We start from the raw sequence: 25,146 nt of genomic DNA, 5'->3' as shown, positions 1-25,146 counted from the left end.
AAGCAGGTGGGGAAATGCCCATTCTGGGCTCCGGCAGTGGGAACCCTAATTCAGCAAGTCGAAGTCCAGATTCTATTAAAGCAAACAAGCTGGATGTGTAACCAAAGGAGGCTGGATACATAAGTGAAGGCACAGGGAACACCATACAGGCCTTAGAAAGGAAGATGCCCGGGCAGACACAGTGGCTCACACCTGTAATCCCAGCACTTTGGGTGGCCAAGGTAGGTGGATCACAAGGTCAGGAGTTCAAGACCAGCCTGACCAAGATGGGGAAACCTCCTCTCTACTAAAAATACAAAAAATTAGCCAGGCATGGTGGTGGGCGCCTGTAATCCCAGCTACTTGGGGTGAGCCGAGATTGTGCCACTGCACTCCAGCCTGGGCAACAGACTGAGACTCCGTCTCAAAAAAAAAAAAAAGAAAAGAAAGGAAGATGCCAATCTACCATGTTAACATACTTCCCACAGATTATTAAGTGAAAATGCAACACATAAAACAGTGTGAATAGGCCAGACACTAAATGGCACATACTGGATGATTCCATTTCTATGAAACGTCTACAAAAGGCAGATCCATAAAGACAGAAAGTAGATTGGTGGTTGCCAGAGGCTGCAGGAGGAGAGAAGAAGAACTGAAGGCTAATGGCTGTGGGGTTGCCTGTAGGCACGACCCTGTGAATATACTAAACACCACTGAATTGTACATTTGAAAGGGTGAATTGTCTGTCATGTGAACTTCATTTCAATACAAGAAATTTGAATCAGTATGAATAAAATACCACTAAGAAGAAACATGTGTGCTGTAACTGCTTCATGAAACAATCTAGACAGATGCCCCAGAATGTCACCAGAGTTTGGTCACCAGAATTCTTCTTGGAGGAAGAATTCAGATCATTTTTAATAATTTATAACTTTCTGTGTTGTCTGAATTTTTTTTTTACAGTAAACATCGTTCTTTTAATAATCAGTAGAAGAATTTTAAACCATTTCCATTTAGGGAAAAAGAATCCAATCTCCAGAGCTGCCACCAAATCTACCCACATCCCTCCCTCAGTGCTCACCACCCCCTTCCTTCCACATGCAGGAGCTTTTACCCTTCTTTGGAAAGTTCCAGCAGCTTAGCAGCCAGACCAATAGAAATGCACCCCAGCACTGGTTTGCATGGTGGAGGAAGAAAGCCAATTTTCCTCTAAGCATTACTTGCTCTTCCTCTGGAATTTGGACGTCAAACATCTAAAAATATGTCTCTCCCTGGAACAGTGGGCTTAGAGTTCAGCGTGCATAGATGAATGCCATTTCCTGGTGCCCGGCGCCCTTAGCACTGGGCCCTGGGGACAGAATTTGGCACAAGGTTAATAGGACTTCCTCAGAGGGAGACCAAAAAAAAAGAAAGAAATTCGCAAGACTGCAAACTCGACCAACTATTCCCGACAATGTCGTTGTCAATCAGTGCACCCGAGAGTCCTCTAGAACTTTCCATCCCATCTATTCTGTTCCGGAAAGTTTTAACATAATTTATTCATTCATTCAATAGTAAATTCATAATTCCCAGGCCCACTGCATTTCAGGCACTGGGCGGGAAATGGGGAGTTCCGAGTTAAATCAGAAGACATTGGCCCTGCCTTCATGTGGCTCAGTTTCAGGACAAGTCACAGACACCGCACAAAACAGCACACAGATAAGACGAACGAATTGCTTTTTGTGGTCCTCTGCAAAAGCAGTTAGAGAGAAACCTAAACAAATCATACCAATAACAACAACAGAGCTAAATGCCAAGAAGGAAGAGCTGGGCTGTTCTGCAAACGCTTAAGGGAAATCATAACGAGGCGTTCGCGGAGAGGCCTCGGAGGAGGTGGGCATGAAGCTGCCATGGCCCATGAGCCGGAGTGGGCACTGTGCGCGGACACTTGCTGAAAGGCTGCCTCTTGGTGCTGGGGACACAGAGAACTCACAGGAGTCTATGTGCCACCACAGAATTCCTGAGAGGTGCCTCAGGTTCTCGCTGCTTTTTAGAAAAAATTATTGTGGTAAAATAAATATAACATGCAATTTTCCATTTCAGTCATCTTAAGTGTGCGAGTTGGTGGCATTAATTAGATTCATGATGTGTGCAATCACCTCCATGAGCTATTTCTGTGGCTTTTTCATCACCCCAGGCAGAACCTCTGTTCTCATCAGACAGCTGCCCCCCATTCCTCCCTCCCCCAGTCCCTGGCAACCAGGAATCTCCTTCCCATCCTGCTGGATTTGCCTCTTCTGGACATTGCATCCAAACCGTGTCACATGCCTGTGGCCTTTGTGTGCTCAGCATCGTGTCTTCCAGGTTCATCTGTGCAGTGGTGTGTGTCCAGGCTCCGTACCTTTCTATGGCTGAGTTCTGGTCCCCTGAGTGGACAGACTGCGATGTGCTCAGCCCATGGGCATCCATCTGCCTCCACCCTGTGGCGCCGATGAGTCCTGGCACAGAGGTGTCCTCCTTTCCTGTCTCCCTCTCCCGGGTGACAACCACACAGGGACCTGGGATGCTTCTTTACTCGTTGATGTCCGCCTGGAATTTCAGGGCTGGAACCTCAGATGAGGAATCTCAGGCCCGGCGAGGAGAAAGTGATTTGTCCAAGGTCCCCCCAAAAGTCAGCTATTCATGGACTTTTCATTCCTTCCACTCACCCATCCATGCCAGGTTCTGGGCTAGACAACAGAGTGTGGCCAAGGCTACAACGAGTTTGCTTCACATCAGTACGACATACCCCCCTCTCTCCAGCACCCCAGCAGCTCCTGGGCTTTTATGGGATTCTCAACCATGAGCCCTGGAGACTCCCTCCTGGGTGCTGCTGGGGGGTCTCCGGAGCCCACTGAGCACCCGCTGACCCCCAAGACAGAAGCGTCTTAATAGTCTTGATGATGAAGTCCTGCAGTGTGTGAGCTCACATGGTTCGAGGAGCAGAGAAAGCTCCCAGAGACTGGGGATATAGTGATAGCCCCACCTGTCCCCAGCCAAACAGCACAGTTAAGTCATTCTCTTCAATGGTCTCACTTTCCTTGTCTGTGAAATGTCTCTCAATCAGGGTTGCCAGCTGCAATCAACAGAAGCTAACTCCCTTCACTCCCAGAGCAGACTGGATTCGTGTCCCAGGGAGCTGCAACAGAATGCCACACACTGGGGCCTTCCAACAACAGAAATGGATTCTTTCCCAGCTCTGGAAGCCAGAAGGCCAAGATCCAGGTGTTTGGCAGGCTTGGTTCCTTTGTGGAGGCTCTAAGGAGAAAACCTTTCCATGCCTCTCCCAGCTTCCAGCGGTGGCTGGCAGTCCCCCGTGTTCTCTGGCTTGTAGACACATCACTCTGATCTCTGCAACTCTCTGTCTTTGTGTGGCTTTCTCTCCATGTGTCTCTGCTTCTGTGTCTCTTCTCCTTTGTTTTGTTTTTGTTTTTGTTTTGGGAGATGAAGTCTCATTCTGTCGCCCAGGCTGGAGTGCAATGGCGCGATCTCGGTTCACTGCAATCTCCACCTTGCCTCCGGGGTTCAAGTGATTCTCCTGCCTCAGCCTCCCAAGTAGTTATGATTACAGGCATGCACTACCACGCCCGGCTAATTTTTGTATTTTTAGTAGAGACAGGGTTTCGCCATGTTGGCCAAGCTGGTCTCGAACTCCTGACCTCGCGTTGTCTGTCCACCTCGGCCTCCCAAAGTGCTGGGATTACAGGTGTAAGCCACCACGCCTGGCCTCTTCTCCTTTTCTTATAAGGACACCGGTCATATTAACTACCCACCCACCTCCAGCATGACTTCATCTTATTTTGACTAATTATACCTGTGATGAACCTGTTTCCAAATAAGGTCCCATTCACAAGGACCAGGAGTTAGGGGTTGGATGTATCTTTTGGGGGACACAGTTCAACCCACAGCATGGATCTGACAGAAGTTGAGGGCAGGGAATAATTTGGTAGGGGATACCAGGAAGCCCCATTTGAGGAGTGGGGAAGCTGGGCAGGAAAGGGAAGGTGCCCCTTCAGGGAGTGCTAATGGGCAGGTGGCTACCTGGGGACTGGAGCTCAAACCCAGTGGACCTTGGAGAAACCGTGTGGAACACTCCTCACCCGTGTCCCACCAAAGGTGAGAAGCCAGCCAGGCCATCGGGCTCCAGTTCCATTTGCTCCTACAGGTGTTACCTCCCCAGCACCTTGGCCTGCCTGTGTGTGGGCTGAGCGTGCTCCTGCAGCCAGAGAAAGCCTTCAGGCCAGCAGACACAGATGCTGACGGTACAAAGATGAAGGTGAAGGTGAAGGTCAGAACTCACAGAATGGTGAGAGCACAGCTCCAGGCCATCTGCCTCTCCCACTTTTGCTATCTCAGCAAAAAATAAAAGGATGTTTGGAAGGCTTTCAAGAGCTCACAGAAATAATGGGGGAAAGGAGAACTAGGTTGGGAAACTGAGGAATGCGAGTTGTGTGGGCCACCGCTGGCTCCTACAGTCCCCTACTGCTATTAGCACAGGGGGTGCCTCCAGACAGATGAGCTGCAATGGGGCCCCCCTGTCTGGCAGGATGCATTTGAAAGAGAAAGTGGCATCTGTTGCTCCTGGCTGCTGTAGCCCCTGCGAGGCCCCCTCAGCAGGACAGGCATCTCTGGGTAGGGTGCAAACTGAACCACCATTTCCAGTTGCCCTGGATGGGTGCTTAGAGGGGAAAACAGACCCACAGTCACACTGACAGCAGGGGCCGTCCTGCCCAGTCCAGACGCTGCGCAGCACCCAGACCCACATGTGGCTGCCGTGGTCCCCACCTGGTGGATTCGTCGAGAGGCTCCCAAGAGCGAATGCATGGCAAATGCTTGTCCCGACACAGCATAAGCGCTCAGTAAATCATTGTTCTCAGGAGTTTTATGTAATGCCAGGAAAGAAAAGCCAAAAATACCAACTCCACAGAAACGACTGAGCTCCATGGAAAGGTTATTGGACTATTTACAAACATTTTGCTTCTGTTTTATTCAGTCTCATAAATATTTGGTTCTGGACTGGGGTTTTTTGTTTGTTTGCTAGTTTGTTTGTTTCTTTGAGATGGAGTTGCACTCTTCTTGCCCAGGCTGGAGTCCAAAGGCACGATCTCGGCTCACTGCAACCTCTGCCTCCCAGGTTCAAGCGATTTTCCTACCTCAGCCTCCCGAGTAGCTGGGATTACGGGCACGAGCCACTGTGGCTGGCCTGGAATGGGTTTTTAAATCTGTCCGTAGTACACATGTAGGGAATGCAGTTCTGTGCCAGGCAGGGAACCATAGGCTCCATGGCCTTTTTACTGAACCCTGCAAAGAAGGCACTGCTGTGTCCCATGCTGCAGATGAAGAAACTGAGGCTCAGATAGGAGAAGGAACCTCCGGAAGGTCTTAGAGATAGAAGGCCGGAGACCCAGCACTTCTCATTAGAAGCCTCCCCTAAGGGCCTCCCATGGGAATGGAAGGCAAGCGTCTCTCACCCCTCCTCAATGCCTCCCCTCTGGCCAGGTCTGGTCTCCCAAGCAGCTCTCAGATGCACCACTTCTGCCTGTGAGCTGAGCCTCGGCTCATGCTGAGCCTTCTTCCAGGAATGGCCTTCCTCCTCCTAATTCTTAATCCTTCCCCAAACTCCAGTCAGGGTCTCCTCCTCCCATGGGAATGGAAGGCAAGCGTGCTCGTCTCTGGCACTGTCTCTGCCATGCTTAGACCAAGAAGCATAAACAGCACTCAGGACATTAACTGACCCCACTCTAAGAGTCCAGTCCCCTACACAAAAGTCACTCTGCTGGAGGACGAGGCTTTGACAAAGCAGAGCGGGCTACCGGCAGCCATGCGCTTGCTCAGGACTGAACCACCAGCTCTCCACACGCAGCCCTGGCCAGTTTCCAAGGTGTACTCACAGCATGGCTGATTTCAGGCAACCCACGTGAGGCCACTGAATGGGAGTGGGAAGAGATGTAGAGTACCTTCTCTCCTCGTCATACCACACGGATGCAAGAGACATAAAACCCCAGGAGCAGAGAGAACAGCAAAATGGAGCAATACAATTGGAAAGTGATGCATTTCTAATAAGAAGTATTTCCTGGCTGGGTGCGGAGGCTCATGCCTGTAATCCCAGCACTTTGGGAGGCCGAGGCGGGTGGATCAGCTGAGCCCAGGAGTTTGAGACCAGCAAAATTCCATCTCTACTAAAAATACAAAAAATTAGCCATGTGTGGTGGTGCATACCTGTAATCCCAGCTACTCAGGAGGCCTAGGCGCAAGAATCACTTGAGCCGGGGAGGTGGAGGTTGCAGTGAACCAAGATCACATCAAGAGACTCTGTCTTAAAAAAAAAAAAAATTCTTTCCTTTCTTTTTAATATAAATGATTTAATTTTATATAACGTATATAACTTAATTTGTGATCATGGCTGTGCAGAACAAAACTGGCTCTCCAGAGAGGGTGCAAGCCAGCTTCAGCCACACCCAGCGTCTCCTCATCTGACCAGCTCATAGCCCCTGAGGGACAGAGCCAAGGCTGAAGGTCTCACTCAGCGTAGGGTCAGGGAGTGGTGCCTCATGGGGAAGTCTCGACTTTGAGCATGTGGGGGCTGCTTCCTATCACCCCTAAGTCCCTGTCGAGTGTTTTTATGGAAATCGGAATCAGAACGAAAAGGCCATGAAAGTTATAAGTTCTCCATCTTCATTTCCCAGGTGAGGACTGAGGACCAGAGAAGGGCGGTGAGTGGTCCAAGATTGCACAGCACATTAGAGATGTCGCTGTGATGAGTTCTAGGCCAGGCGCTCTTCCCAGCCCTCCCTGTGCTCTGAGCCACAGCCAACAGTCTGTCTTTGCCCAGGGCTTTCTCTGAGGCACAGTTGTTCTTTTTTTTTGAGACAGTTTCACTCTTGTTGACCAGGCTGGAGTGCAATGGCGCGATCTCAGTTCACTGCAACCTCCGCCTCCTGGGTTCAAGCAGTTCTTCCACCTCAGCCTTCCGAGTAGCTGAGATTACAGGCATGTGCCACCACGCCCAGCTAATTTTGTATTTTTAGTAGAGAAGGGGTTTCACTATGTTGGTCAGGCTAGTCTTGAACTCCTGACCTCAGGTGATCCACCTGCCTCAGCCTCCCAAAGTGCTGGGATTACAGGCGTAAGCCACCGCGCCCTGCCGGCACAGTTGTTCTGCATAAACCTCGCCTGTGTCTAGGCGCTGAGGAAGGAGGCCAATATCTGTTGATAACCAGGGAGTTTCAATTCAGCGCGGGGCCAATTCAAAGCACTTGCATCCTGATCAGTGGTGGCTATAAGAGAATCAGCTCCTGCAGCCCACCCAGGCCTGTGTTTCAGACTCCCCCAAATCCCATGTGCACATCAACCCTGACCCTCCTATGTGGATGTCACGGTGCTGGCTCCTATGACATCTTGGGACATGGTGGAGATAAAATCAGATGACATGTTGGGAATCTCTCTGTGGTTGTAGAACCAAAGCACTACTAACTACAGGTGAGGGTTAAATCATCCTGTTGCACCAGAGAAGAGCACAGAGGAGTCAATACAATCTGAGAAGAGACTCTCACCCTTCCTCAATGCCTCCCCTCTGGCCAGGTCTGGTCTCCCAAGCAGCTCTCAGATGCACCACTTCTGCCCGTGAGCCTTGGCTCATGCTGAGCCTTCTTCCAGGAATATCCTTCCTCCTCCTAATTCCTAATCCTTCTCCAAGCTCCAGTCAGGGTCTCCACCTCCTCCAAGAGGCCTTAGGTGACTACACCATCTCACATGAGCTTTCCCTTCTCCAAGCGCCTCATCATTTCACTCTACTACTCTCTCCATCTCTTGGAGGCCTCCTGTCTCCCACCACAAGCACGTGCCCAACATGGAGAATATGAGCCCTGGAGGCCCAGATTTGCCTCAGTACAGTTTTGGGCACCCCACCGTGCCTGGGGTCATTAACCATTCTCCCTTCCCTCTTCTCCAGCTGGCAAACTCCTATTTATCCTTTAAAGCCCCAGGTCCACTGTCCCCAACCCTGAAAACCCTATCCGACTCTCCTGGGGAAGAGCTGCACACACATCCCCTGCTACCACTGCATCTGCTCATAATTCACCCACATGAATGTACCAGACGCCAACTTAATGGCAGGCACCAGGGGCACACGCTAGTGAAACAGAACCCTGCCCTACCCCAAGGAACCTACATGCTACCCTGTTAGGTAACACCAACCAAAGTCACAATTATTTGATTGAAAGCTGCCAAGATGCACTGCCAGCTTGCTATGTTGCAAAGACGTTCTGCATACTGAGTCATTTAATCCTCACGCAGGTGCTGTGGGTGCCAGCATTACCTTCTCGATCCCTCTGTGTGCTGATAGTGTCCTGGCTCACTCATCCCTGCGGATCTGTGATCTCTGGGGAGCGGGAGGAAGCAAAAATGATAGGCTCCTCCACCCCATTCTCTCTCCTAGTTCCCTTCCTGCTTTATTGCTTCCTCAGCACTCGCAAACTGCACACACTAATAAATGAGATCTCTCTCATTTATTCTCTGCTGCCCCCAGCCCCTCAGTGAGTTCCCCAGGCAGAGATCTGAGGTCTGTATCCCCACAGCCTAGGCCAGTGCCTGGTAAACAGTGGCGACCCAGACATAGTTGTGAGAAGGAGTGCATCCCTCTCTCTTTTGCAGATGAGATCGCTGGGCTTCAGAGATGTCAAGCAGCTTGCCTGAGAGAAGTCACACAGCTAACGAACAGCAGAGCCCGATTCACACCAAGACAGCTGGTCCCAGGGCATGTGTTTCTTGCCAGTCGCTGCCTCGTGCCTTCTCTTTGTACTGCCATTGTTTGTCACCCAACTGCCTCTGCACCTCGGCCACGCCACCTTTGAGGATGGGGGCTGGTACCTCCTTCATCTTACACCCACAGGACCCCAGACAGTGCCTTCCCAGAGCGGTTTCTGCTAAATTCTGTTTAGCAGAATGTATTCACTCTGTTTGCAGAATGAATAAACAACCACATGAATGCGTAAGTATATTTCACAAACATTTGGTACTGATCATGGAGACGGAATGCTCCATTTAAGTCCTGGGGCTCTGAAATTAGATGCTGTCTTTCAGGAGCATGTATACTTTTGTAATAAGGCAAAAGCAAGGCGTGATTCTTTTGCATATATGTGATGTGTCTTTTGCCTCTTGACTCACAGGCAAGGGTCCTTTTTTGGGGGTGAACCCCATCTGCCCACCACACAACTCAGACACACATGGATAGAAAGATGCCTGCCCTGCCACGTTTTGGGAGAGCACTTACAGGGGAAGGCAGTGTCCGGGGACCACCTCTCCTCAAGGCTGCCTCCCACCCACAGAGGCTGCCCCAGTCTCCCCATCCCAGGCACTTACACGGGATTTCTCGGCCAGCCTCGCAGGCAATGCCCGTTTCCAGATATTCTTGGCAGAGCCGGCGTGGAGCAGAAGTAGCAAGAGGCACAGAGCCTGGATGATCTGCCTCCTGCGGCTGCCCGGCCCCACGCTGGTTAAAGGCATTTCCTCACTGGACAGCAACCTTCCAGACACACACAGAAGAGGGGCCCCTCTCGCTGCGTGGGCCTGCGAGTGGGGACAGGAGCGTGCACAGCCTGCTGGACTTTGTTAGTTCCACCCAGTAGAGTCCCTTGGATCATGTGTCCGCGTCCAGCACATGCCCCTTCCTCGATGGTGGCTGGCCTGCCCGGTTATTTTTAGCTTGCCCTATAACATCTGGCCCCAGAGGCTCCGACCAGGGCGTCTGCAGTCCAGGCAGCTCAGTGGGCGGTGGCAGCAGGAGGAGGGGGCACCGGCTTGCTTGGAGACGTGGCCGGGAGTGGCCTGTCACTCTCCACTCTCCATAATGAGCACTTCCTTGCAGGCTGGGGCGGTCTCCTCCCGAGGAGGTGTGCTTGACGCAGGGCTTGGGGCTGGACACGCAGGGGAGTGCAGCAGGATGGATGGGGGCTCGGCTGTTACCTTGTTCACATTTCAAGCTGGGCTGACAAACTATCTGCCCATAAAAGCTCCTTTGGAAGAGGCTGCTGGACGGGGACTGGCCAAGGGTGTGGCCGTGAAGAGACGACTCCCACCCTTGCACCCCCCAGGGTCTTCCTCTCTGATGTGGGCCTGTGGGTAGCTCCTCACAGCGTGTGTTTCTTGTGAGATTTAAATGAAATTGAGCACATGAAGCATTTCGCACACAGAAGTGTGCTGTCACTGTCAGCCTGTGTATCTGCACGTGTGCATGTGTGTGCGTGTGTGTGCGTGTGTGCACGTGTGTTTTACAGGAATGTAGCATAGTGGGCTCAACATTTCACGAACTTTACATTCCCTTGTCTGTTCTCAGCACTTCCAAGACAGATACTGGTTTTTTGTTTTGTTTTGTTTTTCGAGACGGATCTCGCTCTGCCACCCAGGCTGGAGTGCAGTGGCGTGATCACAGCTCACTACAACCTCTGCCTCCCAGGTTCAAGCGATTCTCCTGTGCCGGCCTTCCAAGTATCTGGGATTACAGGCCTATGCCACCACGCCTGGCGAATTTTTGTATTTTTAGTAGAGACTGGGTTTCACCATGCTGGCCAGGCTGGTCTCAAACTCCTGACCTTAAGTGATCTGCCCGCCTCGGCCTCCCAAAGTGCTGGGATTACAGGCGTGAGCCACGCACCTGGCCCCAAAACAGATACTGTTTTGATGCCCACTTTACAGATGAGGAAACAGAGGGGCTGCCTGAGGTCACGCAACAGCAGCAGAGAGGAGGCTGGAGCCCAGGCAGGTCAGACCCTGTGGCACCCCCTAGGTGAAGCAGAAGGGACGCAAGCACTAGGCTTGACGCAGCTGCCTGATCCCAGCTCAGCCTCTGTGAGATGCTGGAAAGCCTCCTGCTCACGGTCCTCAGTTCTTTCATCTGTAAAAGGGGCATGTGAAAGCACCTGCCTCATGAGGTCGATGTGGGGCCACAGGAGAGGGTGCCAGCCATGCCCAACACTTGCACAGAGTGAGTGCTCGAGAAAGGTTGGTTCCTCCCTCCCTAGAGACCCTCACCTCCACCCCTTGGCCAGCACAGCCTTTAGAATGCCCTGGGCAGGTACCATCAACCCCTCTCGGCCTTTTGGTGAATGACAATAGTAGCAGACACATAGAGTGCGTGTAGGTCAGGTGCGGTGGCTCACACTTGTAATCCTAGCACTTAGGGAGGCAGAGGATCCCTTGAGCCCAGGAGTTCAAGACCACTCTGGGCAACATAGTGAGACCCCATCTCTACAAAAAATACAAAATAAAAAAAAAGTAGCCAGGTGTGGTGATGCACACCTGTAGTCCCAGCTACTTGGGAGACTGAGACGGGAGGATTGCCTGAGCTTGGGAGGTTGAGGCTGCAGAGAGCCGTGATCACTTTGGGAGGCCAAGGTGGGCAGAACACTTAAGATCAGGAGTTTGAGACCAGCCTGCCCAGCATGGTGAAACCCTGTCTCTACTAAAAATACAAAAATTAGCCAGGCATGGTGGCACATGCTTGTAATCCCAGCTACTTGTTAGGCCGAGGCAGGAGAATCACTTGAACCTGGGAGGCAGAGGTTGCAGTGAGCCGTACCACTGTACTCTAGCCTGGGTCACAGAGCAAGACCCTATATCAAAACAAAACAAAACAAAAACAAACAAACAACTTAGAAACCATATAGTCTGTGGGTTAGGCAATGTTTGAAGCACTTCCTGCATTTTAATGCATTTAGGTCTCATATTAGCCTTATAAGCAGGTGCTGTCTAGGATCCCATGCACAGAGAGGTTAAGACACTTGCCCAGTGAGCAATGCAAAATTTAAGTTCACCATCAGAGTCCTGTAAATGCAGGAACCCAAGAGTGAGAGTCTTTTTACATTTTAGACCCTAGATGCCTCCTTTGCCTCCCACTAGGTCCAGCCCTGGTCATTACCTTACCCTAGATTCTAGAATATTCCTTCATTTCTTCATCGGGAAACTACTGGCTGAGCCCTTACGCGGGCTTTGTCCAGGGTGCTGCACTGCCTCTTCTTTCAGCTTTTTGGGACGCAGTCTCAATGCCCCTCCCTGCAGGGTGAGGCTGTTTATTTAGAAGCCAGGAGCCACCCACATAGGTGATGTGGAGCTGCTACCCCTACTTACCAGGACGACCTGGAACAGGTCCTGCCCCATCTCTGTGCCTCTATTTTCTCATCTGTGAAACAGGAGCCAGAACCTACCCGCAGGTTTGCCACGAGGCCCAGCTGCACTTACGTGACGATCTAGGCTTAGCACATGCTTGCTGTTAGGAGATGAGCGTTCTACGCCACCACCACTTGGGCCTCCTCTACCCTCACCCTGTTCTCCAGGCAGAGTGCCACCCTTGGCCCAGGTTCCATTTGAGAAACTTCCTGCTCCTTGGAACCTGGGGTCTTGCACTCTCCTAAGGCAGCCAATGCCTCCCAAGTGGTTTTTGCTCATCCTCCATCTCCTCCATCTTCCCCTTAAAATGTAGGCGTTTCCCGTTGATGTTACAGTCTTGGCCCATTTCCTGCCTTTCTCTCTCTCTCTCTCAATCCCTGGGTGGCCCCATTTCTGCCAAGAGTATGACTCCCCTCCCTCTGGGTAGATGAGGTTCCAGATGCCCTCTCTCAGCATCCTTGCTGGGCAAGGCGCCAGCCCTGTGCCCCTGCAGCGCCCTCCACCCGGAATGCTATTCACCCAGCTGCGGCACTCCTCACCCATCACCTCCTCCAGACTTTTGCTCACGTGTCATTTTCTTGCTGTGGTCCTCTCTGACCCCAGGATTGAAAAGCACCATTTCCATACCACTGGGACTCACGCTGCCCCTCTCGGTTTTATGATTCTTCGCGCTCATCTCCACCTGACAGATTCTGTATTTTACTGACTTTGCTTTCTGTGTTTATTGTCTATATCTCCACCCTAGGATGTCAGCTCCAAGGGGGCAGCTTTTGGGGATCTGTTTGTTCACTTTGGAATCGCCGATGCCTAAGCAGTGCCTGGTGCAAAGCAGACACTCAATAAAGACTGTGGAATGAAGAGTCATGCATAACACATTTCATCTGCTTGCTTGATGGCTCGACGTGGCTGTCGCTCTCTGACTGTACTTCCCTGTGAAACACGGTTGGTCCGAATTGAGATCAGTCATAAGAATAAAATGCAGACCAGATTTGGAAGACATAGGACCACATGTGTCTTTATGGCAGAATGAATTACTGTCCTTTGGGCATATTCCCAGTCGTGGGATTGCTGGGTTGAATGGTAGTTCTACTTTAAGTTCTTCAAGAAATCTCCAAACTGCATTCCACAGTGGCTGAGCTGGTTTGCCTTCCCACCGACAGTGGGATCTCGCTCTGTTGCCCAGGCTGGAGTTCCGTGGCGTAATCACAGCTCACTACAACCTCTGCCTCCCGGGTTCAAGCAATTCTCCTGCCTTGGCGTTCCCTTTTCTCCACGGCCTTGCCAACATCTATTGTTGGCTAGAGACAGGAGAAAAAAATGCCAACATTTCATTAGGAGTTTTTATGTTGGTTGTGCATTCAACTGTTAATGTTTATGCTATATTGGGTTAAATATAATATGGTATTAAATTAACTGTACCTGTTTCTTTTTTGAGATAGGGTCTCACTATATTGCCCAGGCTGATCTTGAACTCCTGGGCTCAAGCCATACACCCACCTCAGCCTCCCAAAGTGCTGGGATTACAGGTATGAGCCACTGCACCCAGCTTCGTACCTGTTTCACATGGCTACTAGAAAATTTACAATTACACATGTGGCTTGCCTTAAGTTTCTAGTAAGTGGTGCTGGTCTGAGATATCAAACTCCCTCTCTAAGATTCAATCCCCAAAGGACAGTAATTCATTCTATCATAAAGATAAGTGCACTCATATATTTGTTACACAGTGCTATTCACAATGGCAAGGACATAGAATCAACCTGAGTGCTCACCAGCAGCGGACTGGATAAAGAAAACGTGGTATCTGTGCACCATGGAATACTGTGCAGCCATAACAAACAGCAAAATCATGCCCTCTGCAGCAAGGGCTCCAATGGATGGAGGTGGAGGCCATTATCCTAAGTGGCCCAATGCAGGAACAGAAAACCAAACACCACACGTTCTCACTTGTAAGCAGGAGCGAAACATTGCATACATATGAACATAAAGATGGAAACAACGGACACTGGGGTCCAGTAGATGGGAGAGGGGGGAAAGTGGACATGGGCTGAAGAGCCACCCGCTGGACACTGGGACCCCAAAGCTCAGCAGCATGTAGTTTACCCACATCACAAATCTGCACATATATACCCTTTAATCTGTAATACAAGTTGAAATTTTAAAAAAGAAGAACACAGACTCTGGAGCCACCTTGCTCAGGTGTAGATACTTGCTCTGAGACCTCCTAGCTGTATGACCTTGGGCAAGTCACCTGCCCTCTCTGTTCTTTGGTTGACTCATCTGTAAAATGGGAGTAGCATACTTGCCTCACAGGGTTGTCGTGAGTGTTGAATGAATAGTATGTAGAAGACGGTTATACATGTTCCTCTGTCCTCACTTGACCATAAACTTTTGAGGACAGGGCTGAGTGTTGTCTATCTCTGAAGCTTTCTTGGGGACATGGACAGGAACCTCTTTTAGTGAGCATTTACTATATGCCTGGCACAGTGCTGGGCTCTTGAGATCACCATCTCCACTTCTCTTCATCATGCTTGCTCTGCTCTAGCTTCTTCCTTGACAGCTTCCACCCCAGGGCCTTTGCACAGCCCCCGAGTTGCTCTCTCCCCAGACACCTGCTTAGCTGGTCCCTCAATTCCTTCCAGTCTGTGCTCCAATTTTGCTTTCTCAATGAGGCTTACCCCAACTGAGCTTTTAAAATCACCATCTGTCTCTTTTACACCACTGTAAATTCCCAATCCCCTTTGTCCTGCTTTCTTTTTCCATAATGTACTTATGATGTTGATCACTGATTGTCTCTTTCCCCATGGTAGTCAGAATCATGGGCCCTTAAAAGATGTCCACATCCGAATCCCTAGGATCTGTGACCATGTGGCCTTACCTGGCAAAAGGGACTTTGCAGAAGGGATTAAATCAAAGATCTTGAGATGGGGAGAATATCCTGGATTATCTGGGTGGGACCGATGTAATCACGAGGGTCGTTGTAAGAGGGAAGTAGAGAGTGAGAGTCAGAGAAGGAGATGAATGGTGGAAGTCGGGTGGGGGTGGAAGTCAAGGGAAAGTTGATTTGACACAGATGCTGTGGCTTTGGAGATGGAGGAAGGGACCAAGAGCCAAGGAATGCAGGCGGCCTCTGGAAGCTGGAAAAGTCAAGGGAAGTGATCCCCTAGAGCCTCAGAGGGAGCACAGCCCTGCAAACCCCCAGAGTTTACCCCAGCGGGACTCAGATGGGACTTCTAATCAACTGAACTGTAAAATCATAGACTTGTGAACTTGTTGAGTTCACAGTTGGTAAACTGCATGATGCTGAGGCTTTAGATCCCAATGATCCCATCACCCGGGCCATAAGCATAGCACCCAACGGGTGGTTCTTCAGCCCATGCCCCCTTTTCCTCCCTTCTCCATCTAGTGGTCCCCAGTGTCTATCATTCCCATCTTTACAATCACTCGTAGTCGACATTTAGCGTCCACTTAGAAGTGAGAATGTGTGGTCTTTGGTTTTCTGTTCCTGCGTTAGGTCACTTAAGATCATAGCCTCCAGCTCCATCCATGTCACTAAGTTTATGGTCATTTGTTACAGCATCAAGAGGAAGATCGTACTTTGGGAGGCTGAGGTGGGCAGATCACTTGAAGTCAGGAGTTCGAGACCAGCCTGGCCAACATGGGGAAACCCCATCTGTATGAAAAATACAAAAATTAGCTGGGCATAGTGGTGGGCACCTGCAGTCCCAGTTACTCGGGAGGCTGAGGCAGAAGAATGGCTTGAACCTGGGAGACAGAGTTGCAGTGAGCCAAGATGGCCCCACTGCACTCCAGCCTGGGCGACAGATCCAGACTCTGGTAAAAATAAATAAGTAAATAATTTTAAAAATTTTTTAAAAGAAGAGGAAGGTCCTACATCCACAAGTGGGATATAGGCTCTGCAAGGTCAAGTATCTGCATCTCTTACTGCCTGCAACCCAGTGCCTTGCACAGGGACTTGGTGGCATCAGCCCTCAGTAAGTCCCAGACCGATGGACAGAATTAATGTCATCATCCTGGCCCCGTCAGGAATGATCCCTATTCTATAAAGAAATGGAAGGCCACAGAATTTAGGTGCATTTTCCAAAGTCCCAGCTAGTGACTGAACTCCAAAGTGCTTTCCTCAATATACACAGGGCTTGGCACACATGAGGCACTCAATAAATGTCCTTCAATTGAGCTATCTATTCCGCAGCGGTGTTCAGACTACAGGGACCCAGGATGCTGAGCAGTGACTCTTCAGTTAATTTCTTGCAAACATTAACTTATAAAACCACCTCCTGAAGCCTTTGACACAAGAAAGGTAACTACTCGGAGAACACAGCAGTACTGCGGGTCTTGTGTGCGAGGAGAAAAGCTCCAAGTGGAGAAATAAACACAGAACAAATCTGCCAGGGAAACCAACTGCTTTCCTTTGATCAGTGACAAGGCAGGACTGCAGCCTGACAGCCGGACTGGATGCTCCCAGCTGGGGCCTGAGGTTGCTCCCCAGGGCTTGCGTGCCATCATGATTTCAGGGCCACCACCCCTTCCCGGCTTCCTGCCAGGCTCAGAACTTTATGTCCCAAGTGGCAGAGGCCCTTCTAGTTTATCTGAGGCCTGGCAGCCTGAACTTGATCCCAACTTAGCGGGCAGTCCTCCTGGGGACTCACCAACTCATTACTGCAACTTCCTGCGGATCTGTGGGCGAGGTTTCCTCTGGGAAGGCGTTGGAACTGGCTGGGCCTCTCGTCTCCTCCGAGCTGGGGTTTGACCTGTGCTGCCGGCCAAAGGCTTCTGTCCCTCAGAAAAAGGAGGAAAATGTTATCTTTATTTATTTGTTTTATTTTATTTTTATTATGATGATTTTTGAGACAGAATCTCACTCTGTTGCCCAGGCTAGAGTGCAATGGCATGATCTCAGCTTACCACAACCTCTGCCTACTGGGTTCAAGCAATTCTCCTGCCTCAGTCTCCCAAGTAGCAGGGATTACAGGCATGTGCCACCAAGCCTGGCTAATTTTGTATTTTTAGTAGAGATGGCATTTCTCCATGTTGGTCAGGCTGGTCTCGAACTCCCGACCTCAGGTGATCCGCCCACCTTGGCCTCCCAAAGTGCTGGGATTACAGGTGTGAGCCACCGCGCCTGGTCGTTATCTTTAAAAATATAAAGGGCACAAGTGCTTCGATGCCTCGCTCTAAGGAGGCAGAGGACATGCTCCTAGGTGTAGAGTCCAGGAAAACATCCTTACCGCCAATAAAATGCCCCGACCTGGTCACTGAGGCCTCATATTCCTTTCCCAGGGAGGTAGAACCTTTTTTTCCATAGTGATCAGATCATGCAAAGGGAACAGGCAGCATTCATTCATACTTCACACTAAAATGTGAATGACTTCCAGCAGAGAGAAACATACTGGCATGAGGAGGAGGAGCAGAGTACATTCATTCATTCATTCAAATATGTGAGTACTTACTATGCGTCATGCCTGAGGACACCAAGGAGAGTAAAACCAGGCCCAGCCACAGCCCCTTTAAGGCTCACTGCCACACAGAGGGGCCAGATACTAATCAGTATTTTTAATAATCACTCAGATGGTACCATTTGGTGCCACACACGGTTTTGAGGGCTTTAAAAATAATCACTCTAGCCGGGCATGGTGGCTCATGCCTGTAATCCCAGCACTTTAGGAGGCTGAGGGGAGCATATCACATGAGGCCAGGAGTTCAAAACCAGCCTGACCAGCATGGTGAAACCCCCTCTCTACTAAAAATACAAAAATTAGCCAGGTGTGGTGGTGTGTGCCTGTAGTCCTAGCTACTCAGGAGGCTGAGGCAGGAGAATCACTTGCACCCAGGAGGCAGAGGTTGCAGTGAGCCAAGATTGCGCCACTGCACTCCAGCCTGGGCAACAGAGCAAGACTCCGTCTCAAAAATAAATAAATAAAACAAAATAAGAATATTCACTCATTTAACCTATTACAACTCTTCTAGGTGAGCACTACCATCACCCCCATTTTACAGATAAGGAAACTGAGTCTTAGATTAACAATCAAGTGGTTTTAAAACATTCACCATCCATCCATCAAAACTCTGATAAGTAGGTTCTCCTACTATCCTCACTTTACAGACAAGGGATGAGAGTCGGAGAGATTAAGAATTTGTCAACTGAGCACAGTTCATCAGTGGCAGAGCTGGATTCGAACCCAGACACTGGTGTTCAGAACCTGTGCTTGAAACCCTTACACGATACGCTTATAGGAAGGTCAGGTGCCGTACGGGCACAGAGTAACGGATTTGATGTAGCTGGAGGGATCACGGAGCCAAAGGCAAGAGAAGGGCGAGAGCCCACTGGCCATGGGGAGGAGAGGAAGGAAGAGGCCGGCAGACCCTAGGTTTGGGCCTTGCTTGAGTGGTAGGATGGCACCATCCAAATAGAGCCACATTACGTGACCAGCCCTAGCCCTTCTGCCTTTGCAGGCCCCTTTCTCTACTGAAAAAAATACATTCACAATCATCTTTCACAGGTGCATTGATTTAAAAGATGAATAATACAAGCTGGATTATATTCTTTTTTCCCCCCATTTTAGAAAAATGAAAACACCTTCCTGGGCCCCTCCAAGTCTCACGGACCCTGGACACTGTGTCTGCTGTGTCTGTGGGCGGAATCAGCCCTGGCTCCAGACACTGTGCTGTGTGACTTGAGGCCAGCCTTCACACTCTCTGAGCCAGGAAGTCAGGAAAATTAAATGAGACAGTGTAGATCAGCTCAAAGGCCCTCAGCACTTAGGAGGTGCCTAGTTCACAGCGGTTCCCTCCTCACTGTGGCCTTCGCAAAGAGCAGGGAGCAGGGATATGGGAAAGGCCCCTCCCATTGCACAACTGGCCTTTCGGCTGGCCCCGCCCAGCCCCGCTCCAGGCTGTGAATGGAAACAGATGTTCCCTGAGGCTGCCTTCTTAGAGAGCCAGACCTCCACCCCACTTCATCCCTGCTGCCCTGTTACTGACCTTCACTTATGGTCCTATCCCCCTTCCCACACAGTCCTCCCAGGCAGGGGACTCCGGGTCACTTCCTCACACTCCAAAGAGCCTGCTCTTCTCCCTCTCCGGCTCCCACAGGGCGACCCACCCAGGGCCAGACCACCCAGAAACTGACCCCCTGGGCTCAGGTCAGTATGGCCTCCCATGCTTCATTCTGCCATGTGGGACTGCTGCAGGAAAACATGGTCGTCTTTCAAGCAGTAGGAAGCCGGGAAACCAGGAGTGCGTGAGTCCAAAAGCCAGGCTGGCCTTGCCGCCCTTCCCCCCACCAAACCCAGGCCCAGAACGTCAGCAGACGCAGCCCCGCTCCAGCTGCAGGGGCTGGGCCTCTGCTGCTCTTCTCTTGATTGTAAGCTCAGGACCTGGACGACCCCCAAAGTAGGACTTGTGGCTCAGTCATTCAGTCATTTGTTTTCATTTTTCCTCCAAAAGCAAATCTGATTGTGAGACCCGCCCCCACTCTCCCACCTCCCAAGCTGAAAACCTTGCCCCTGCCTTCTTAGGACAAAGGCCTTGAAAGACCCAGCCTTTCTCAGCCTGGCTGCATGCTGACATCACCTGCAGCAGGTGCGTTTCAACAACACCCACATCCGGGTTCACCCCAGACCAAGCGAATCAGAAGCCGACTCAGTTACATCCCAACCAGTTAGTTCTAAAGCTCCCCCATGATTCTACTGAGCAGCCAGGGCCAGGAGGCCCAACAAATCTGGCCTCTCCCCAACCTGCCCCCACCCGCTCCATGCTCCCTCTCGCTCCTCCCAGCCCAGCACAATGACCCTCTCCATGTGCCTACTCACCATGCACTCTTCACCACACAGCCTTTGCATACCCTGTGCTCGCTCCCCAGGGCACTCTTCCCTGTTTTCTTTGCTGAAAAAATTGTTAAAACTTTCACAGATCTCAGCCCTTAGCAAGACAGTCGGTCCCTTTCTCCTGGAAATGTTCCCTATCTCCAGGCCAGCTCAGTTCCCCTAGAAAAGACTTTCATAGCGCCTTGTCCCACTGCTTGACAGCACCTATGCAACCCGGAAGATGGAAGGGACATTTTTTTCTGTCAATGCCTGACTCTGCCACAGGACGGTGGGCACCCTAAGGACAGGGACTGAGTCTTTTTTGTTCTTGTTTTTGTTTTCCTTCTCATCTACCGTGCCCCTAGCACACACAGTAGCTCAGAGAACGTTCACCGAATGCAGGCATGGGTGCTCCTGCCCTGACTCTGCAGGGACTTCCTCAGACACCCAGCAACCTGAGGGTCATCCACTTCCTGACATCACACTTCCCAGACCTGGTTGGCCTGGCCCCCGCATCTGCAGCAGCACAACATTGCAAATATACTAAATGCCATTGAATTTTACACTTTCCAGCAGTGAACTTTTTGTTTTGGAGATGGAGTCTCGCTCTGTCTCGCCAAGGCTGGAGTGCAGTGCTGTGATCTTACTGCAGCTTCCCCATCCCGGTTGCAAGCGATTCTCCTACCTCAGCCTCCTGAGTATAGTAGCTGGGATTACAGGCATGTGCCACCACACCCGGCTAATTTTTGTATTTTTAGTGGAGATGGGGTTTTGCCATGTTGGCCAGGCTGGTCTCAAACTCCTGGCCTCAAGTGATCCACCCGCCTTGGCCTACCAAAGTGCTGGGATTACAGGTGGGAGCCACGGTGCTCAGCTTACAATGAGTAACTTTTTGAGTTTTACTTCAATGAAAAATAAGGTAGAAAATAAAAGGACTTGGCTAGCAGAAACTGATTTGAGGACTCCACACCCCACACTCCAGGTCAGGGCAGGAAAACTAAGTGTCAGCCCCCCAATGTCACTGCTTCTGTCAGTCCATCGCTAATCCTCCCCACCTCGCTGTGGTGGGCTGGTTGGGGGCTCAAGGTCCTCTGCAGTGGGTCAAAGTCAGACAATCCAGGAAGATGTTGGTGTTGGCTTCATAAAAGCTGATCCAGGCAGAACCATTCAAAGCTGTCACTTGCCAAGAATGTCATTAACAAATAACCAACTCTAAGTCCAGAAAAGCTGGATGTCAGACCATCCCCCTGTGCTGATGCGTCTCTCAGGAGGTGGGCTTGCAATTTCACAAGCTCTTCCCAGAGGACACCAACTTTCCAGGAAATAACTGCTTCCCACCTTCCTACACGCCAGCTCCACCTGTGTTTCTGGGGGTGCCCCACGGCAGGCCCTGGTGATGAGGGGTAGGGGTCCTGGTAGGCAAGGTGACCTGGACAAAATGTGAGCAGGATCCCTCCGTCATGAAGGTGGCCATCAGTCGGAAGGCAAAGATCATGAAGACCGATGCTGTAAGGACACAAAAGCCTAAGAAAGCCTGGGAAAGTGACTTCAGGCACGTTAGGGAATTGGAAAACCCCCTTAAGGCAGGGCAGAAAGGAGCGGTGTCCACGGGGTGACTTCTAAACCCACAGAGGAGAGGAAGCTGGCCAGTCAAGTAAGTGGACCGTGGTGGAAGGAATTTCCCTGACACCTGCCCCTGGTCCTAATACCTGCTGGACTGTAAACTCATGAGGGTCTTGAGGGGCAGGAAGGCTCTTGCTGGACCCAGAGATGAGTGGAGAAATTGGAGGGCAATGGCAGCAGGGTTTCAAAGCGAGCCCCTCCTTAGTGGTGATGGCAGCTGATATCCCAACAGCCAACCAGGTAGTCCTTCCCCCTCTTATTGGTGATTGGTTCAGGAATCAGTCTGTCGTCCGATTTGGGCCAATGAGGTGGGAGGGAAGTCAAGTTAGCGGCTTCTGGGAAAGTGGTCCTCATATCTCAGAGATGCAGGAAAGTGAAGGTTCAGGTGCACATCTGGACTTTACTCAGTAGGGATACGATGCCCAGATCTGCAGCAGCCACTCTGTGACTGTGAGGAAAGCCAGTCAGAGTGTGAGACCAACACTGAAATGATGGTGTTTGGCAGTGGGGGGACGGGGTGGGGGCGGGCGGGGATGACCCTGAGTCCTTGGTGTCATCACTGAGCTGTTGAATTTAGTCAGTCTCGGAGCCAGCCTACCTCTGGACTTCTTGCTACGTGGGACAAACTAATCTTCTTTAGGGTTAAGCTAGTTGAGTTGAGCTTTTTGTTGCCGACCACCAAATATATCCTGACTGACACACACCACGTTCTCATCCAGCCGGACTGATGAGCAGCTGTGAAAGCAGAAGGGAAAAGGGAAAAGGGAGTGAAGTGACTCATATTTCATGAGCAACTACTGTGTGCTCTACCCTGTAGATCTCTCCTTAATCCTCTTACCAGCCCTTTGAGGTGCGTATTACTATTGTGTCCCCACTTAACAGAAGAGGAAACCGAGGCTGAGAGGTGAAGACCCTGCCTGATTCCACCCGGTGGGACTGGGATGTGAACCTAGATCCACTTATGCACCTGGCCAACCTGCTTTCCGGAGAACAGTGACAGAGCTGCCCTGGCAGGGAAGGGAAGCCTCAGCTTGAGCTGAGCCATCTTTTTTTTGGGAATATCCTTTGTTACCCAAGAGCTGAGGACACTGACCTGCCTGATGATCCACAGCCATCCAGAGCCAGGAGCCCACCCAAGAGAGATCAGAAGCTCAACTGGATGCCATTCAACCATGGACCCCACTGTCACGACCTGCATGGAGACTCCTCATGGAACCCTTCCTTCTTCCTTCCTGGAGGTCAGTGACGGCTTGGAGTGATCCATGGGACAGCAGAGCACACTGAGTTCTCTGATGCCCTTCCTGGCAGGGACCTTGGGGAACACGTTAGCATGGCAGGAGTTTAAAAAAATAAAAGAGAAAGAAAGAGTCCTTGATCCTTACTATGCAGCTCCTGGTGCAAATAAATCTATCGCTTGCAAAAACAAGCTGTCCGATAATAAATCACAGTGTGACGGGCGCATAAATCCAGAACTCAAGCTCCTAGCCGCTGCCTGGCCAGGCATGCGGGGCTCACACACAGCAGGCCTGTGGGAAAGGTGACAGCCCCCGCTCAGGCCCACGCACCAGTTCAGCCTCTCTCCTTCCTCAAGAACCGGCTTCCCATGGTTTCTCTAACGCTTATTTTTTATTTTATTTATTTATTTTTCAGATGGAGTTTTGCTCTTGTCGCCCAGGCTGGAGTGCAGTGGCACGATATCAGCTCACTACAACCTCCACCTCCCGGGTTCAAGCGATTCTCCTGCCTCAGCCTCCCAAGTAGCTGGGATTACAGGCTCCCACCACCACGCCCGGCTAATTTTTGTATTTTTAGGAGAGACAGGGTTTCACTGTGTTGGCCAGGCTGGTCTCAAACTCCTGACCTCAGATGATCCACCCCCGCTTGACCTCCCAAAGTGCTGGGATTATGGGTATGAGCCACTGAACCTGGCCTATATTTTCATTATTCTAATAACAAAGGCACAGGTTTTTTATTAATCAGTGGGAAAATGGAAACAACCTTGGATATTGAAAACAGAGGAGATGCAGAGAATTGGCTATACAAGGAAGAGAAGGGCCAAGAAACCACAAAAGGGGTGACAAGGCAACCCAGAGATGAATAGCAAGAAGTGCTACCCTATCTGCAGGGCGAGCAACAAACAGAGGAGGGGGCGTTTCTACCAGCCAGGATCTAGGGCTGCAGAAGGAAGCTGGAGTCACAGTAGCCAGCCCGGTAAAGCTGGGGCCACGGAGGGTGCATGGCCACTGGTAGAAACCCCATCCAAGAAGAGACTTGTCCAGAGAGGTGAGAAGAAATGCCCTGGCTTCCCTCTTCCTCCCCTTCAGCCTCCCCACAATGCTGCCTATTGGCTGAGCCTAGTGACAGAAGGAGAGCCAGGGACACACTGCTTGCAAGAGGCAGTCCCTTTGTGACGTCCTGCAGAGCAGGAGTGGGGGAAGGGAAGGGACAGCAGACTCAGGAGCAGCACATGTATTCACTGCAAAATACATGCCCTCCCTGCTCAAAAAGGTTACCATTTTTATTTTCTATCTCCCTTTCTTCTTCTTCCCACCCACCCTGCCTCCCCACCCGCCGCAACTGGATCAAAAGCTGATAGATTCCAAAGTGATGGCAGAAATTTTCCGTTCGTTTAGTAAGTCAATAGTTACTGAGCATCTGCCATGTGCTGGGTACTGAGACTCAGAGAGGTCAAAGACAAGGTCGCTGCTCCCTTGGACTTTTCATTCTAGGGGGGAGTGGGGATGTGACACAATAAACAAGAAAGAAATGAACAAACAAGATAACCCCCACGCAGTGGTGAGTGCTATGAAGAAAATAAAAGCAAGTGGTGAGGATGAGAACGGCTTGTGTAGGGTGGGGGGCAGGGAGGCCCTCCCTGAGCAGCTGACATCCTAGTCAAGACTGGAAGGATGAAAAGGAATTCTCTTGCAGAGAGGAGTAAAGGCATATCCAGTCAGGGGGCATGGCAAGTGCAAAGACCCTGAGGTGCATGGCCCTGCGTTCAAGCCCCAGCCCTGCTGCTTCCCATAAATGAGACTGAGGCAAGTGTGTGAGTTCTCCAAGCCTCAGTTCCCTCCCCATCAAACGGGATAACCATACCTGCTGCACAGGAGTGCTATGCAAATTAAAAATGACTACCCATGAAAAGAAAAACAGCCCAATGAAAACTAAGAAATTGATCACTATCATCTCCATCCACAAATCACATCAGTCCTTCCCACAAAGCAAGCTCCTGTTGACTCTGATGTTTGCTGCCAGCATTTTAAGCAAACCATGTCTCTAAATCAGGAGAGCAAACAAGAATTAAGATCTACAAAATTAACAGATCCCAATATTGAGAGGCATTACCAGAACCAATATCTTTCCCGAACACTGGATACATTTCTGTTTGGTATATCCACACCTCTCATGGCCACAGGACAGCCACCTGTATATCATTACTGTGGCTAACACTGTACTCCCTAGATGAAAGGAGGCTTCAAAGGAAAATCTTAAATGCTAAAAACTTTAAAATGGTGAAACTTTTAAAAGGTATTAGGAT

General features: G+C 50.6%; 1 protein-coding gene across 3 annotated transcripts in view; it reads right to left on the bottom strand.

Moving 5' to 3' along the window:
- The window catches only part of WFDC1 (WAP four-disulfide core domain 1), a 33,686-nt gene extending 23,750 nt beyond the window's left edge, over positions 1–9,936 (bottom strand). The window contains exon 1 of one of the 3 annotated variants that reach the window (XM_033219168.1): positions 9,358–9,936. In XM_033219168.1, coding sequence (XP_033075059.1) covers positions 9,358–9,501 — 144 coding nt within the window. In that variant the 5' untranslated portion in view covers positions 9,502–9,936. The remainder of the gene's footprint in view (positions 1–9,357) is intronic. The other 2 variants (XM_033219169.1, XM_033219167.1) reach the window with 2 other exon arrangements.
- Between the last annotated feature and the right edge of the window lie 15,210 nt (positions 9,937–25,146).

The sequence above is a fragment of the Trachypithecus francoisi genome, unplaced genomic scaffold (assembly GCF_009764315.1).
Source record: "Trachypithecus francoisi isolate TF-2019V2 unplaced genomic scaffold, Tfra_2.0 Lachesis_group10, whole genome shotgun sequence".
Taxonomy (NCBI): domain Eukaryota; kingdom Metazoa; phylum Chordata; class Mammalia; order Primates; family Cercopithecidae; genus Trachypithecus; species Trachypithecus francoisi.
The sequence above is the reverse complement of the archived record's forward strand: the minus strand, read 5'-3'. Positions and strand labels throughout refer to the sequence as shown.